Consider the following 18,523-nt stretch of genomic DNA (forward strand, 5'->3'; position numbering starts at 1 on the left):
TTAAGGCTTCAACCTTCAGAGTGTGAATTTAAAAGACAATAACTATGAAATAACTATGAAAGTATTTTTCCAATGAAGAAAAAATTAACATCTTCCTTTCTCTGAAAGCTTATGAACTTAGGTTTGGGAAATCGACCACCCAAGAAAATGATCGTAAAAAGTAACAGCATGCTTCCCCCTTTCTTTGAGAGATATAATCAACTGGGAATATTCCTGAAGGCAACAGGTAATCTCCTTAGAAGTGGTCTCCAAGAAGCTGAGGTTAGTTGAGTTAGCCCTGGGCTCCAGAGACTTGGGAAACTGGTTTACCAAGGGAAACTGGTACACACCACAAAGCAGAAGGTGATACACACCATCAGCCACCAAGGGGGAAGGAGGTGGTGAACCTGAGAACCCGAAGGTCTGGGAGGAAAGAAACCACATATCGTTCAGGAGGAAAGTGAAATGGAGATGAGTTGGGCGAGTAAATAACGGAGGAGAGAAAACTGACCAGGAGAGAGAATAAACAGGAGAGCGATTAAGTAAACAGAAAAAGTAGGGGAGAAAGGATGGAGAAGGAGAAAGCACTGAATTTTAAGTCTGACTGCCATGATTCCAAAGAAGGTCGTACTCCCTTACTAGATGCGATCTTAAGTTCTTTTCTTTCTCTAGCCTCAATTTACTCCTCTTAAGAGAAGACTGAGATGGGGACTAGATGTTCCTAAATTCTTAAAAGCTCGAAATCCCTGGGTGTTCAGAGGGTGGTGGAGAGTGAGAAAGGAGCCAAAGGGATCGGGACGCGCACGGGATAGGGACATAGGGCAGCACTCACTGTGCGGATCGCTCTTCTCGCGGATGCCGTCCACGTGACCGTCGGGATGGATGCGCAAGAAGAAGCCTCCGTTCTTGCAGTACAGCCGCTTGGGGTCCTTGAAGTGGCCCGGGGGAAAGGCGCCCCCGCTGGCTCCATCCCCGGCCAGGGCCGGCAACGTGGTGATGCTGCCCGCGGCCATGCCGCTGCTGCGGGACGGGCCTGGCGCCGCGGCCCCGGTCCCCCGAGCTGCCAGCCGCAGAGGGGCGCGGCCCCTCCCGCGGCCCCCCAGCCTAGCGGCCAGCTGGCTCCCGCCCTGCCCGCGGCCCCCCAGCCTCCCTCCCCAGGCCCACTACGCTTGTACTAAAGCTCTGGGGGGTCCCGCTCCGGCTTCTCTGCTTAAAGATCGCCGGTTCCTCCGCCCCCTGCACGCAGGCCCCGAGGCCTCGGACTCGGTACACGCACACACACGAACTTACTCACTTAAACCAACTCATTCCCACCGACACCCACACACTCAAACTAACATACTGGCACACAGTACTCCCTCCGAATTTCCCCCTACACACACCTCAACACACTCTCTCCCACTAAGCTCTGCAAACTCAGACTATCGCAACACACGGACCCACCGAGCGACACACTCACATCACCACACACTAACACTACCCACCTGAGAAGGCTAGCACATTCAGAATAACACACCGACACACACTAGCAAACACAGTAACAGTTGAGCTAACACCCACCCCAACCTTCACCCTGACACACTCGGGTTAACACACTGCATACACACTTCCCCTAACACAGAAACCAACTCTAATATACACGAACACATTAAAATTAGCACACACCCTCACAGCGACACTCCCCCTAAAACTCGGGTTAGCCCACTCACCGAAACATAGTCACGCCCTCCAGCTAAGAACATACACCCCCAAGATACACTCAGACACACGCAATCCCCTCTCGGCAGACCCCAGAAGTCCGCCGTTGCGTCTTCCTTTCTTCTCTGCTTCACTCCTTCCCCGCTGAGTGAGCAGTCAACTGAGTCTATTGAGATATGGGGGTTCGGAGCGGCCTCGGGTCCTGCGCACTCTGGGCCAAGTGTGCGCCCCGGCTTGGCGCGCTTACGACTCCAGCCCCACACACCCACCGCAAGCTGCAAAGCGATTCCAGCCAAGGAGGAAGGGAGGCTCAGGGCTGTCCCAGGGCTGTGTTCATGCCCGAGCCTGCCGTGCGGCGTCACTTCTTCTCCCTCCCCGCCCCCAGGACCCGTCAGTCCGCCCCCTGCCCCTGGCTCCCCTTGCCTGCTACCCCTGGCCAGTCTCCGCTATCCTGCGCTGCCCCCGGGACATCTGCCGGCTGAGCTCCGGGAGCACGGACACTGCAGGAAAATAACAAAAGAAAAAGACGACCCCTTTTTTCTGGCCCCCTTTTCCCTTTCCTCTCGCTTGGAGTACACTTATATGTCCACTGGTTAAAACTTTCCTTGGGCCTTGAAAGTCTGAACACAATCTCGCTCCAGAGCGTCTTTCTCCCCTCTATATCAATTCAGAGAAGCTCCTTGGATGCCGAGCTTCTCCACGGATAGCCAGGAGCCCGAGTTTGACCAACTATGCCTTAGATTACAGAACTGAAATCAATGATTTAGCCTAAAATCTCCCTTCATTTTACACTTTAGAGGTGAAATTATTTCCTCGGTGTCCATACACGCATTAGTTATTATACAAGGGCCCTCAGCGATCCATTCCAGGAACTTCTATTGGTGTTTGCTTCTATCCATGGCTAAGTTTATTTCCCCATCTGGAAAACAGAACGTTCTTAATGTGAATGTCTTCTCTCAATCTGATAAAATCTACTTACCTTTTCTCAAAATAGTGTTTTAAAATACAAATCATAAAATACAGAGGGTACAAAGGAATTCAATTATATTGGAATAAAAATGTAACCCCGGACCCCCGCCCAAATCACAGACCTCTTTGGAAATTCGTAGACCCTCGGTTAAAATCTTTGGGTTAGAAGGACCTTCTTGATTGGAGTGTTTTTCCTTCGAAGTCTGTCCTGAAATCCTCTACTTCAAAACAATCGGCTGATACTGAGATATATTGGTGAACAAAATACTTTGGCTTCTGGAACAATGGGATTTCTCTGGAATCATCTAGTAATTAAGTGCTATTATTACCCTCATTTTTCAGATAGTACACTGAGGCATAGGGATGTAAATTTATGTGCGCAAACTCACACAAGTAAGTAAAGTAAAATAAGTAAAAATCAAGTCCTCTAACTCCAAATAAAGATTTCTTTCCGTAGACCACAGAGAGCCAAGAGAAAAACTCTAAAGATCAACTGAAGTTTCAGTATTTTTACCATGGAAAGGAAAAAAAGAAAATGTAATGAAGTGGGATTTAAGACTGCATATTTTAAATATAGTACAGTTGGGCTGATTATCCTTCTTGCTGCTATTTCTTTATTCAGTATTACATACTGGATTCTAAGGCAATCCAGGGACATACTCTGATATTTCTTTATTAATTATTAAAATTATAACATCTCACATTAGTAAATTAGCTTGGAGCCCTCACTCATTTTGGTAAATTTTTATTAAACTGGGAAAAACTCTTTTCCCATAATTTTTCTAACATACCTTCCTATTTCAAATTCCCTATTTTACTAATAACCTTAAATAAACATCAAAGTAATGGTCAAACTATGTTTTAAAAGCAGAATGACCTACAACAAAAAAAAAGACAATTATTTACGCTATATAAACTGTGAGAAAGATCACAACAAAAATCACTTTTAATCATCACTGCAATCACTGACTTTTTAATTCTAAAATCCCAGTCTCATCATTCCATTCTGTCAGAATGACTGTTAAGGTCTTTGTTAAAAATTTTCTTCATGTTTCTTTAAAAGATAAGAGTTAGATTCAACTGTATAAAGAAACAAGCTCTTTTTACTTATATAAGTATTTTTCTGAGCCATTATTTTAACATTTCCTCTAGAATGACACTATCTTCCTCTGACAGCCTTCTATAAAATGATAAACTGTTACTGTCAAGATTCCATTGTATCTTAATGGTTCAGTGAAGCAATATTTAGTGTATCTTTGGGAGAAACTATTGAAGCTGGTGTTACAGTTTCAGTTCCAGAAAACCATTTAGGGGTGCATCAAACTCATATTAATATTAAATATAACACAACATAAACCATCACAAATAAAACATAAAGTAATTTCTGTGTGCTAAGTAATTTCTTCGTTGTGCTAAGTAATAGGTATGAGACTAAAAACAAACCAAAAACGGCATTTTCTGGCCTCAGGGAGCTTACATTGTAGTGATGAAAGACAAAGAGAAATATGGGAGGAGAGAGATGGTAGAGGAAGTTACCCATAACAGCATGGGGCAAAGTAAGGAGAGGTGGTCTGGGAAGTCATAGGCTAAATCATTATTTTGAAGAAACTATATTATTAATGCTGGTGGATGATAATAATAGGTAATATGAATATAATATATTAATAACACTTCATATAGGTTTAAGGACCAACTCTCTGTCATTTATAGGTGCACAGGGTTGTTTAGAACACTCTGTATTTGAACCTAGATCTTCCTGATTCTGAGAGGATATCTCTCTATCCCCCATGTTTATGTCACAATCTGCAAAGTAATATTATATATAAAAAGTAAGAAAAAGAAATAACATCTATCTTCATGAGAGATCACTTCTGTTTCTTCTTACAACATCATTAGCCTACAGCCATTGAATAAATGGTTATAGGTGTGTATGTGTATATGTGCATATCTGATACCTTTCTGCACATGTTGTTATTTGATTACCAAGTCTCTCCAATAATCTTTGAATACCAAAATACTTCAGAAAAACCTTCATTTTGCTTCAGTTTTTGATAATATATTCAAGCTTTATTCCATCATTTATTTTCCAATATAAGTTCATGGGGTATCAGCTTCCTCTGAGCCATATGATAATACTCCCCTTGAATGCATGAAATAACTATTATATTACTAATACTGATAATTGGAGTTTTGGTGTGCTTTAAAGTTTGCACCTTAATGGTCTTTGCTTTGATGATCTGTTTAAATGCTCTTCATTTTGATTTGATTTTCCCTAATTATGTATAAAACAATTTTAAAAATTTCTTTTTAAAAAAAGTTTTAGAGTTAACAATAGTATGCTTTGATCTGTATTCAGAAAACATCAGTTCTTTCCTTGGAGGTGGATAGCATTTTTCATTATAGTTCTTTGGAATTGTTTTGGATTCTTATATTGCTAAGAATAGCTAAACCATTCATAGTTTATTTAAAAAATATTGCTATTACTATGTACAATGTTCTTCTGGTTCTGCTCACTTAACTTTGTTTCAATTTTTATAAGTTTGTCCAAGTTTTTCTGAAATCATCCTTTTTGTCATTTCTCATAGCACAATAATATTCCATCATAATCATATACTACAATTTGTTCAGTTCAGTTGATGGGCATCGCTTCAATTTTCAATTCTTAGTTACCATGAAAGAACTATTATATTTTTCCTTTTTGTTTTTTATTTCTTTGGGATATAGACCTAAGAGTACTATTATTGTTAGATCAAAAGGTATACACAGTTTTATAGCATTTTGAGCATAATTCCAAAATGCTTTCCAGAATAGTTGGAACAGTTCATAACTCCACCAATAGTGCAATAGTGTCCCAGTTTTCCCACATCCTTTCCAACATTTATCATTTTCCTTTTTGTTATATTAGCCAACGTGTATCAAAAGCCCTGTAAAATATGTGCTCTAATTATCCCCACTTTACAGATAAGGGAACTGAAGCAGACAGAGATTAAGTGACTTGTCCAGAGCTGACTCTAAGTCAACCATGTTATGCATTGTCCCACCTTAGCCATGGACATTAGTTCATATTGATGATAGAAAACAGTTGTTTTTCTTTGTATCTTGACAATAATATTTTTTAAATCAAATTATTGTTAACAAATTGTTTGTGGAGTCATCCTGATCATTTTGTGGGAGAGGGATAATTCTACTCCTAACACTCACTTCACTTTCCAATACTGATTCTTTGGAATTCAACTTCTCTTTCTCTAGTCCTGCATCTTTTTGAGGGGAATATTCATCAGTCCTGTGTCCATCCATGCCATACCTGCAACAGAAAAGAATTATGTTTTTTTTATGTGCTGTGCTCTAGGTGATTTTGCACCAGACTATTGAGATCTTTGTTCTTTTGGTCTTGGTTTCATAGTCAGTCAGTCATTCAACAAGCATTTGTTGGCAGTGAGATGGCACAGCGAGCCTGGAGTCAGAAAAACCTGAGTTCAAATTCAACCTCAGACATTTACTGTGTGATTCTGGACAAGTCACTTAACCCTGTTTACCTCAGTTCCTCTTCTGTAAAATGAACTGGAGAAGGAAATGGCAAACCACTCTAGTATCTGTACCAAGAAACCCCCAAATGGGGTCATGAAGAGTCAGACATGTCCAGAATGACTGAACAACCACAACAGCTTTACTAATTTCCAGAGATACAAAAAAGGGTTCCTGCCCTCAAGGAATTTATAATCTAATGAATGACTTTATGTTTCCATCTTGAAATAGATTCTCTGTAAATTTGTCTTTAAATTTGTCTTGATAATGTGACTTTCTGTCCTCCTTTAGCCCATACATATGCACTAGAACAGGAGTTCTCAACCTGGAGTCCATGAACCCCAGTGGTTCAACTGAGAGATTTCAGGGGGTCCATCAACTTGAATGGGAAAAATTATATCATTATTTTCACTAACTTCTAGCTCAGGAAACTGAGAATTTCCTTCCATTAATTAGAAAAATGATTTTGATAAGAGAACATAAGCTCCTTTAGACTATCCAAGTGGTCCATGGCATACCAAAAAATTTGGAATTTTCTCTCTAAGACTAGACTTGATTCTTTCTAGTGCAGTAGATTTAACTTTTTAAAATGTTATCAATGTAAAGGAGAAAAAAGAAACCTAGAAAAAATCTTTTGAAAACTTAGGATATAGAATTACTTTGTTTCCTACCTTCAGATACTAGAATCATTTATTAAATATTTAGTTTACAATAGCACATATGACCTATCAAAAAACTGCTTCTCTTAAATCTGTGCTGCTCACCCCACATGGCCCAGTGATTCTTATTTAGACAAAATGGCGTTTAAGAGCAGGGGCAAAGAAGGGAGAAATCAGGGGAAAAGGAAAATTACTTTCTAAAGTTCCAATCTCTAATGTGGGAAAAATGAACAGATGGAGACTAGTGAAAACATTTATTCCCATGTTTTCACTCGATCTCACAGACAAAATCCTATCTAAAGATTTTAATAGGTGTTGTAATAAAATGAGAAGTGGTTCAAAAATCTGATTGCAGGGCTTCCAACCCCAGATCTATTACTGACCTCAAGAAAGTCATTTATTCTTTGTGGACCTCAGTTTCCTCAATGGTGGTAATTTAAGGAATTGATTATTTCAATGCTAAACACTATTCTGAGATTCTCTTGAAAGAATATCAAATAACCAGGGGTTACATCCTTCATTTTTTCATGTAAAAGACCAACACATTGCTTTAAAAGACACATAGTTCATATTCATCAGGGAGTAGTAATATGGATTCTTGAAGAGGTCCAAGATGTCAATGTAGAGAAGGGGAAAGTGAGGGAACAAGCATTTATTAAGCACATTACAAATATCTCATTTAATCTTCACAACAACCCTGTGAAGTAGGCATTGTTATTATCCCCATTTTATAATTGAAACTTAGGTAGGCAGATGAAGTTAAAGTGTCTTGACCAGGGTAAAACAACTGATTTGAACTCAGGTCTTTTCTGACTCCAAGTCAATACTCTCTAATGTGCCTCTTTGTTTCCTCTCCACTGGTGAAGCTCATGACTGATCCACAAGTCACGCCATGTGATTTTGGCCAATATCCTCTGCAGAGATTATATGATAAGTCCAACATATTGGAGTCTTTGAACATTCTGTGGAATCCATGTATTTATTCTTCTTGCTTCTCTTGAGGCAGCTAGGTCTGGGTTGGCGTCAGAAAGGCCTGTATTCAAGTCTTGCCCCATACACTTCTATCTGTGTGAGTCAAGCAAGTCTCCTTGCCTCTTTCAATTTCCTGCCTCAATTTCTTCATTTGTAAAATTGGGGGGTTGGACTCAAAAGCTTCCAAGGAAACTTCTAGTTCTAAATCTGTGTTTCTATGATCATAGTTAGAAGTTTCTGGCATGATATTTTTTATTCTATATAGCATCAATAGCATTTATTAATATTAAAATATGGAGTAGATCTGTACATCAATTTTTGAATTCTCTCCAGGGATGAGGATTATGAATCACTCTTTCCATGCTTTTTGTGTGAGAGAGGCAGCATAGTACAGAGCATCAAAGTGTCCTGGTCCCAAAATAACAGTCTTCTCAAACACAACATGTACACATCAGAATTCACTGAATCCCTAAACTCACCCTTCTTCAAAATTTCTCTACTTCTGTTGATGTCATCGTAGCAGCTAGATAGCATAGTGAATAGAGTGTTGAACTTGGAATCAGAAAGATTTGAGTTCAAATTTTGTCCCAGACAGTTACTTTACTGAAAATAAGAATTAAACAGCATTTCCATTTCATGACACATTTCTCTGTTGCTTTGACTCAATAAATGGAAAAAGGCATTACCTTAGTTCAAACTCTCATTAGCATTGACCTAATTGGTTTCCTTCTTCCTTAGAAGATCTTAAGAATGGGGATTGCTTATTTTTTATCTTTGAATCTCCAGTGCCTAGAAGGGTTCCACAATATGGCCCAATATGTATTGATTGTTGATATCCTTTGATTACTTCCTTTTGAGAATCTGAAAGCTATTTCTTCTTCAGATCCATTTTTCAGAATCCCTCCCTTTCAATGCCTATCTCAGGTGCCACCTGCTCCATGAAATAACCTGATCCAGCCAAAAGATCCTTGACCTTTGTTCTCTTTGGTTATTTTGGATCTTTGAGGATCTCCTTTTCAACTTCATCAAATTTATTTGTATTTATTTTTTTAACCAACAACTCCCCCTCCCATTCTCCAGTAGAATGTAAGTTCCTTGAAAATGGCTATTATTTTTTTCTTTCCTTAGTACTTTATGCATCATAGATGACTAAAGTCAATATTTGTGAAACTGAAATTCTTCCCAGTTCTATGATTCTCTGATCCTCTCCTAATTCTTATTAAAAGATGGGTGTTTTCCCAGAGAATTTTCCTGAGCAGACATCAGGCAGCACCCACAACAGTATGAACTAAACTTAGAAGTTACATAAATCTGATTGCAAAGGTCAGAAGACTTCAGCTAAGACTTGTTTGTTTGCAAAGGAGTGAGATGAGTCCTTTTTCATTCGTCACTGAAGAAGCATTAGCTGCTACTGATGGGCCAAAGTGTACGGTGCACTCAGCCAGACCATGACTTTGTTTCCGCCCTCCCTCTAGTCATTGACCTTGAGCCTGACCTTCAGCAATCAGCCCACCAGGGTGTAAAGAGCTATTTCATCTGTGTGGTCAGGAGGGCCTTCCCAGGAATATCTGAGCTATGGAAACATTCTCTTCATGGCAATTATTGTCAAAGTTAGAATTTCACACACACACACACACACACACACACATACAACCCCCACCCCACAAATTAAGAAATGAAGATTTATTTTTTTTAAAGTAGAACCAAGTTTGACTAGACTTTAAAATCCTCATTATTTTTAGAAGAGATAAATCATCCTTTGTGTGGGGACTAGAGCTGTAATTTCATTGATATAGGGCATCTCCAGTCTATCAATACTTCCTCTTTTGGATTTGCCTAAAACACAGGGAAGTTAAGTGACTTATGTAAGGTCACACTTTCAGTGTATGTCAGATATAGTATTCAAACCCTGGCTCCAAAGCCAGGCCTTTATTCACTATATTATATTACCTTTCTTCCTGTGAGGAAGGAAGATGTGTTCCATTTATTAAAATCTCCAAAACAATATACTTAATTCAGAGCATGGCCTCATTGACAAATTATAAAAATCACAAGATCATAAATTAAAGCAGAAAGGGATCTTGGAAACCATGCAGTCCAATCCCTTGATTTTACAGATGAGCAACTAAGGTCCAGAAAGGTCCAGAGGCCCCCAAGGTCACACAGCCTGCCACAATTTCAGATTTAGGTCTTCCTGATTTGAAGTCCAACATGTTATCTACTATGCTGTCTGGCTACCTCAATTCAGAAGAAATCAGAAACAAGTTCAGAAGTTAACACAGACAAATAAAGCAGTATTATTGATACAACATTGGAATGCACATATATATATATACATACAGATATAAATACAGATAGATATACAAATATAAATACTGATACATAGATACACAGATATAGATACTAATACATAGATATATAAATATAAATATATATAGATATGCACACACAGAAACAAACTATATGGTAGACTCACAGTTTCATATGAAATCCTTTTTATCTCTTGAATTTGAAAATGTTCATTATTGATAACTGTCAAGTTCATAATGAAATATACATTATATATTAAGAATGTAATGTATACCTACATGTACAAAATATGAAATCAAAGGCATGGAATGGATAATGAATATAAATATGTGACATGATCCATTTTTAGTGATGTGAAGGTTTGGAATAAACTGATGTTGGCAGGGCTGAAGCTAAGGGTGACAAAAAAGTATTACAATAAACTTTATCAAGGAAAATATATGAATCAAGGATAGGTTTGGTCTTCTGTCTGTGATTGATAAGATGATGATAATGGAAATAAAAAGAAGACAAAATTATCAACTTTCATTGTGCTTCTACTTTTTCCACTGGAAATCATAACCTTTGGACTAGAAAGAACAGAGATAAATCACAGAATCATGGATTTAGAGCCGAAAGGTATCTTAATGATCATTTAGTCAATCCTCTTAATTTTACAGTTGAGGAAATTAAGACCTTAAAAAATGAAATCATTTGCCCTAATTCACAAAAACAATAATTGGCAGAAACAGGATTTGAATCTGGTTCTAAGACTCCAAATCTAATACACTTTCCACAGTACTGTCTTGCCTTTCAACAGAGGTGATTAATAAGCAATTAAAAACCAAAATAAATAGTAAGAAAGAACTTAATTGACCTACATTCAATTAGATAAATTCAATAAAAATTTAATAAGTGGTTACTAAGTAACAGGCACTATGTCAAGTGCTAAGGAGATAGAAAAATAAATGTGAGTCACCAGAATCAGATGAACTATATTGAAAAGAATTATAGGATGTGATTACTAATATATAGGTTGGTGATATTTGAAAGACTGTGAAAAATACACTAAAGGTACTACAGAATTGGAGAAATATTGGTTTTACTTTAAAAAAAAGAATTTAGAATCTATTAGCTGTGGGTTAATATGATTAATTTTATTCCAGGAAATATCCTTAAATATGAAGGATTTTTACAATGATGAAAGGCTTTGTAATGCAACTTCCTGCAAGAGATCCCAAAATAAAAACTCCTAGGAATATTATATTCAAATTCAAGAACTCCCAAGTCAAAGAAAATATTACAAGTCCAAAAAAAAATATCATGAAATCATAGTCAGGATCACACAAGATTTAGCAGCTTCCACATTAAAGGCATGGAGGGCTTGGACTATGATATTCTGAAAGCCAAAGGAGTTAAGATCACAATCAAGAATAATCTACCTAACAAAACTGAATATAATCCTTTAGGGAGTGGGGAGGGGATAATATTTAATGAATAGAGGTCTTTCAAGCACTTCTGAAGAAAAGATCAGAACTGAATAGAAAATTTGACATTCAAACACAAGACTCAAGAAAAGCACAAAAAGGTAAACATGAAAAAGTAATCATAAGGGATTCAAAAAATTTAATTTTTTATATTCTTTTATAAGATGATAATATAACCTCTAAGAACTTTATCATTATTAAAGCAGTTAGACAGAGGGCAGAGGGCATGAGAGTGAGTAACTTATGTTGGCATGATCTGAAAAAATAATGAAGAGGTGAAAAAGTGGGATGTACTGGGAGGAAGAAAAATGGGGGAAATTATCTCACACATGAGCATGCACATACACACACACACACACACACATACATACAAAAGTGAGGAAGAAAAAAATTTTACAGTATAGGGAAAAATGTATGGAGTGGTTGGCAATGCTTGAACCTCACTTTCATTGGAATTGGTTCAAAGGGAGAAAAATATCCTACATACTCAGCAGCAAAGTAGGAGGGAAAAGGAATAAAGAATAAAAGTGACAAAAGGATGAAAAGGGGGTGATAAAAGAGAATGGATTAAAGAAGGCAATGGTCAAAAGTAAAACAGATTTTTAAGGAGGAATCGGATAAAAAAAAGGTAAGAGAAATGAACAGAAGAAAATAGGATAGAGGGAAGTATATAGCAATCATAGCTGTGAATGTAAATAGAATGAATATACTCATAAAATGGAAGTGAGAAAGGACTAGAAAATCCAATAATCTGTTCTTTACAAAAGACACACCTGAAACAGAAAGACACATAGCATTAAAATAAGGGGTTCAACTGAAGTTAAAAAGGCAGAGGCAGATTAAGCAAAAGCAAAAATAGATTTAATTAAAAAAGGTAATTATGGAAAGTGAATTTTTGTAAAAGTTTCCATAGGTAATAAAGTAATATAAAAACAATTTAAAGCAACTTTTTCTGATAAAAGCCTCATTTCTCAAATATGTACTAATGATAGAATTGAATCAAACTTATGAAAGCAAGAACCATTTCCCAATTGATAAGTGGTTAATATATATGAAGAAGCAGTTTTGTGAAGAAATTGAAGCCATCTTAAAGTCATGAAAAAATGCTCCAAATTACTATTGAGAAAATGCAATTTATTTTTTTTCACAGTGATTTTATTTTATTTTATTTTTTTAAATAACTTTTTATTGACAGAACCCATGCCAGGGTAATTTTTTACAACATTATCCCTTGCACTCACTTCTGTTCCGATTTTTCCCCTCCCTCCCTCCACCCTCTCCCCCAGATGGCAAGCACATGTTAAATAGGTTACAGTAGATCTTGGATACAATATATGTGTGCAGAACCGAACAGTTTTCTTGTTGCTCAGGGAGAATTGGAAATAAAAGGTATAAATAACCTGGGAAGAAGAACAAAAATGCAAGCAGTTTACATTCATTTCTTAGTGTTCTTTCTTTGGGTGTAGCTGTTTCTGTCCATTCTTGATCAATTGAAACTAAGTTAGGTCTTCTCTTTGTTGAAGAAATCCACTTCCATTCAAATACATCCTCATACAGTATCATTATTGAGGTATATAATGATCTCCTGGTTCTGCTCATTTCGCTCAGCATCAGTTCATGTAGGTCTTGCCAATCCTCTCTGTATTCGTCCTGCTGGTCATTTCTTACAGAACAATAATATTCCATAACATTCATATACCATAATTTACTCAACCATTCTCCAATTGATGAGGATCCATTCATTTTCCAGCTTCTGGACACTACAAACAGGGCTGCCACAAACATTTTGGCACATACCGGTCCCTTTCCCTTTTTTAGTATCTCTTTGGGGTATAAGCCCAGTAGAAACACTGCTGGATCAAAGGGTATGCACAGTTTGATAACTTTTTGGACATAGTTCCAAATTGCTCTCCAGAATGGCTGGATGTGTTCACAATTCTACCAACAATGTACCAGTGTCCCTGTTTTCCCACATCCCCTCCAACATTCCGCATTATCTTTCCCTGTCATTCTGGCCAATCTGACAGGTGTATAGTGGTATCTCAGAGTTGTCTTAATTTGCATGAGAAAATGCAATTTAAAACAATTCTGAAGTACTACCTCACACATATCAAAAACAACAAATGCTGGAGGGAATGAGGGAAAAATAGGTACACTAATGAACTGGGAGCTGTGAATGGAGGTTTGAATTGGTCCAACTATTCTTTATCTATCTATCTATCTATCTATCTATCTAGATATCTAGCTATCTACCTATTCATTTTTGCTGAGGCAATTGTGGTTAAGTGACTTGCCCAGGGTCACACAGCTAAGAAGTGTTAAGTGTCTTAGGTCACATTTGAACTCAGTCACCCTATCTTTAGGGCTGGTGCTCTATCCACTGGGCCACCTAGCTGCCTCCCAACTATTTTTGAGAGCAACTCTGCACAGTCTTTGACCTAGCAATATCCTTATTAGGTCTGTATTCTAAATAGGTCAAAGAAAAAGAAAGGACCTACTTCTATAAAAATATTTGTGGCACTTGTTTTTGTGGTGGCAAAGAATTGGAAATTGATGGAATATCCATCAATTGGAGAACGCCTGAACAAGTTGTGGTATACAATGGCAATGGAATACTATTGTGCTAAAAGAAATGATGATAGATTTGATTTCAGAAAAACTTGGGAAGACCTATATGAACTTATGCAAGTTGAAGTGCACAGAACCAGAAGATCATTTTACAAGTAACAACAATATTGTAATGATGATCAACTATGAAAGATTTAAATGCTCTAATTGATACAATGATCCAAAACTATTCTGAAGGATTCATGATAAAAAATGCTACCCACCTTCAGAGAAAGAACTGAGGAACACAGTGCAAACTGAAGAATAATTTTTCTCACTTTATGTTTCTTTTCTTTTTAAAAATAACATGACTAATATGGAAATACGTTTTACATGATTTCATATATCTAAAGGATTGGTTTGAAAATACCAACAATAATGGATGTTAGTAGCATGTATGATTTAAAATTATAGTCACATTCCCTTAAAATATTCCTTAATCCAAAATGACATGTTAGTTAACATTAATTAAATTTCAGGAGGTTTTACCCAAATTCTCCTGAAATAGGAAGGTTTCTGACATTTGTAAAATTCATGATCCAATTCTACTTCTACTTCTACTTATTGATATTTATATTGATATTGATAATTCTGATAAAAACAAAATCATTGACCTAAATACATTTTAGAAATAGATGTGTAATCCCAAACCCTCAATGAATAATTTTTTGATTATTCTTTCTTGCTCTGACAATGAACATGTCTAGTCTTTGGTTGAGAACTATAGATTAAAAAGAGTTAGAAATGGAAGTGATTGATATAATAATAACAAATAACAAGAATAGCTAGGATTGAGTCAGCTAGACAGTGCAGTGGATAGAGTACTGGGGCTGGAGTCAGGAAGACCCAAGTTTAAATCTAGTCATAGACATTTCTTAGTTGTGTAATGCTGGACATGTCACTTAACCACTCTCTGCCTCAGTTTCCTCAATAGTAAAATGAAGAGAATATATAGCACCAACCTCCCAGATTTATTGTAAGAATCTCAATGTGATACTATTTGTAAAGTTTTTAGGATAGTGGCAAGCACCACATAAAGGCAGGTTAGATGGCTCAGTGGAATGAGTGCTGGACTTAGAATCAAGAAGACTTGAGTTCAAATACAGCTTCAGGTAATTATTAACTGAGTAACCCTGGGCATGTTGCTTAGCTTTTGTTTGTCTTTAATCCCTAGAGAAGGAAATAGCAAACCAGTCTAATATTTTTGCCAATAAAACTCAAAGGAATCAGACATGACTGGATAACAATAAGCATTATATAAATGCTAGCTGTATTATTATTAATTATTTACAACACTTTAAGATTTGTAAAGCATTTGATATATGATCTTATTTGATCCATTATATTCTTAAACAATTATGTTAAGGAATGAATTTGAACTTCACCTTTTTCCTTTTACGTAGCCCATTCAAAAGGAAGTTCTTTCCTTCCTTTCTTTCTAGCTCCACTTTCTGGCTCCACTCTTCTTGGAACCAGCGTCAATATGAACTCACATTCACCTCACTGATATTAGATTCTGCATATGACATCAGTGTGTAGGCAGCATAAAATCTACAAAGAAGCATTAGTCATACCATTTGTGAGGTCCTGTCTACACTTAGAAATAAAGAAACCATCACATTTGTGATAGTAATCTATCTTTTCTCCATGCTGAAGGAATGTTAATTCCCTGATGGGGAAAGGGAGAGATGAGAAACAAGATGGAGAAGGGTGGAAAATTTACAATGACACCCATAAATCAAGTAAGGTCATGACTTCAGATGTGTGTAGGAGTCAGTGACTGGAATCAGCTTGATCCCAATGCTTTCATATTACACATTTTTAGTTAAATAACCAAAAACATAAGGATTTGTTCTGCAGTCAATTAGTATTGTTCATGCATAAAGAATGAAACAGGAAGCAATTAATTCCTTGAATTAAAAAAAAATTTATTGCTAAATTTTATTTGAAGATGCCATACACATTTCAGTCATACTTTCCACCGAATCCACCAAAATCCACCAAAATTTAAAAGAGCCAGGTAAAATAACAAAGAAGAATAATGGGGATGGTTGTACATGGAAGCTTATGATTTAGTTAGTAAGTCCTTTTTCTGAAAGGATGAATGTATCATTTTTATCTGTGTTTTATTGTCATTTAGAATAGTTATCCTTTTAGATGTTTGTAGTCATTGTGTATCTTGTTCTTTTGATTCTGATCAGATTATTTTACCTTACTTCATACAAAATTAAAGAACCCTTTGGGCTATGAAAGTGAACTCTTCTTAGTAGGACAGAACAATAAAAGTGTTCCACTAGAGCTAGCTATGTTTTTTACTAAGAATATAAAAATCCATTTATGAAATTTTAAGTTTTAACCTAATTCTTAAGAAAAATATTCTTGTTCATGAATGACTTTGGAACTATAATAAGTAGAATGTGTTAAGTAGAACATCACTCTGGTAATAGGTGTGACTATAATATTGATTCAAATACAGATGGCACTTTATATTCTCACGCAGCTTGGAAAAAAGCCAAGTGAACAACAAAGAAAATGAAAAGAATAATGATCATAAAAATAAACATATCATCTTTATTTGAATTGAAAAAATAAATAGAAAAGGTTCATAGCAAATATATATTTATTTAAATGGTAATTTGTGTACCTATTTTTCACTATATGCTATTGTTAGTCTAGGAGACCAAGGTTGATCTTTTTTTTAGTCTCTCTAGAAGGAAAAAGTATACAGAAGGACATCACAGCCAGTTCAGGTCACTTCCTGCTATTTTGTTTGGTCAATTTCCAATGGGTCCCCAATTTTGAATTCAAGCTCTTGTCTAACTCCATAATAAATGTGTCTACCATGTGCAAAGAGTGTTAAATCAGCAGGAAAGTGAGGATTTTTTTTAACCTCTTTGGCCTGTATACTCTAATGATTATATGGATAAATCACCAAGTTGTACAAAATAAGAAGGTGTATATATATATATATATATATATATATACTATGTACACATACATATATTTACATATATATTCATTTATATATATAAACAATGTATATATAGACATATACACATATTTGTGTGCATTTAGGAGGAGTAAAACATAGAAGCTATTGTGGACAGGGGATGTATGCAGACACAAGAATATCTGTTGCATATATATAGTTTAGTTGACACTATAACATAGATTGTGGAAAGAAGAAGAAGAAATATATGCCATCTATCATTCAGCATTGCACTAACCACTTTCAGACTAAATATGGGTGCTATTAAGTCTCTTCTTGGCTCAAATATATGACAAATCTTAACTTTCTTAAGGCAAACTTTATAAACTTTAAAATTATACTATATAGACTATAATACCTATGTACATATATTTTATATATTGTAATATTGAACTGTCATTAATGACTCCATTTTGCTTTTATCCACTATTTTGTGAAGCTAATGCATCAAAGTCAACTGAGTTTGGAGAAATCATAAGATTATTTGCCCTTTCCCCACCCCTAATTGTCATTTAATTTAAAGAAACCACCCTTTTTCCTTCTCTCCTCAATGTCTCCTGATTCTCTTTCAATTCCCTTCAGTCAATCCTCTCCCTCACCTCATTGTCTAAAGATCTCTTACAATAAAAATGGAGGTATCTTAACCCTTTAAACTTGTTTTTATTTAATTAAAGCTTTTTATTTTCAAAACACATGTAGAGATAATTTTCAACATTCACCTTTGCAAAACCTTGTGTTCCAAATTTTTTCCCTTCTTTCCCCTATCCCCTCCCCTAGACAGCAGCAACTTGTTTTTTTTATTCCCTCCAAACAGTATATTAGCCGAGTTAAAAACAAAGTTCTGGGTCCTTAGTTCCCAAGAGCTGTTTGTTTTGAAACAAACACTGCTAAATAAATCATTTGTCTGCATGGTACTTGGTTTTTGTTATTTGACTATAACAGATTACATATACATTTCATTTCAGAGAAATGTTCAGAGAAGTTTGAATTATATGTGAGAGCATCCTATATTTTTATCAATATGATATATTGATATATTTTTATTGTGGTTTAGTCATTTTCAGTTCTGTCCTCTTCCTCTACTTCCTCCTCTTGCTCTTTTTCTTTCTCCTCCTTCTCTTCTCCCTTTCCTCCTCCTCCTCCTCCTTCTCCATTTTACTGAACAACCCTTCCACAGATGTATTGAATGAACTAAGCCAAACATTGTTAGAGATTTGAGATGTCACTCATTTTATAGATGAGAAAACTGAGACCTAGGGAATGACTTATTTAGTGATCAGGAGAGTATCAAGTGGTAGAAATAATTTGAAACCAGATCTTCTGACTAAAAGTCCAGTGCTCTTTCCACT

At 36.3% G+C, this 18,523-nt stretch overlaps 1 protein-coding gene across 1 annotated transcript in view; it reads right to left on the bottom strand.

The window, feature by feature from the left end:
* FGF2 (fibroblast growth factor 2) overlaps nt 1–1,721 on the bottom strand; it is a 67,524-nt gene extending 65,803 nt beyond the window's left edge. Inside the window, exons 1-2 of the mRNA XM_031943538.1 lie at nt 1,689–1,721; nt 812–1,142 (exon numbers count right to left, since the gene is read on the bottom strand). Coding sequence (XP_031799398.1) covers nt 812–1,142; nt 1,689–1,721 — 364 coding nt within the window. The remainder of the gene's footprint in view (nt 1–811; nt 1,143–1,688) is intronic.
* Nucleotides 1,722–18,523: the final 16,802 nt, after the last annotated feature.

The sequence above is a fragment of the Sarcophilus harrisii genome, chromosome 6, assembly GCF_902635505.1.
Source record: "Sarcophilus harrisii chromosome 6, mSarHar1.11, whole genome shotgun sequence".
NCBI lineage: Eukaryota > Metazoa > Chordata > Mammalia > Dasyuromorphia > Dasyuridae > Sarcophilus > Sarcophilus harrisii.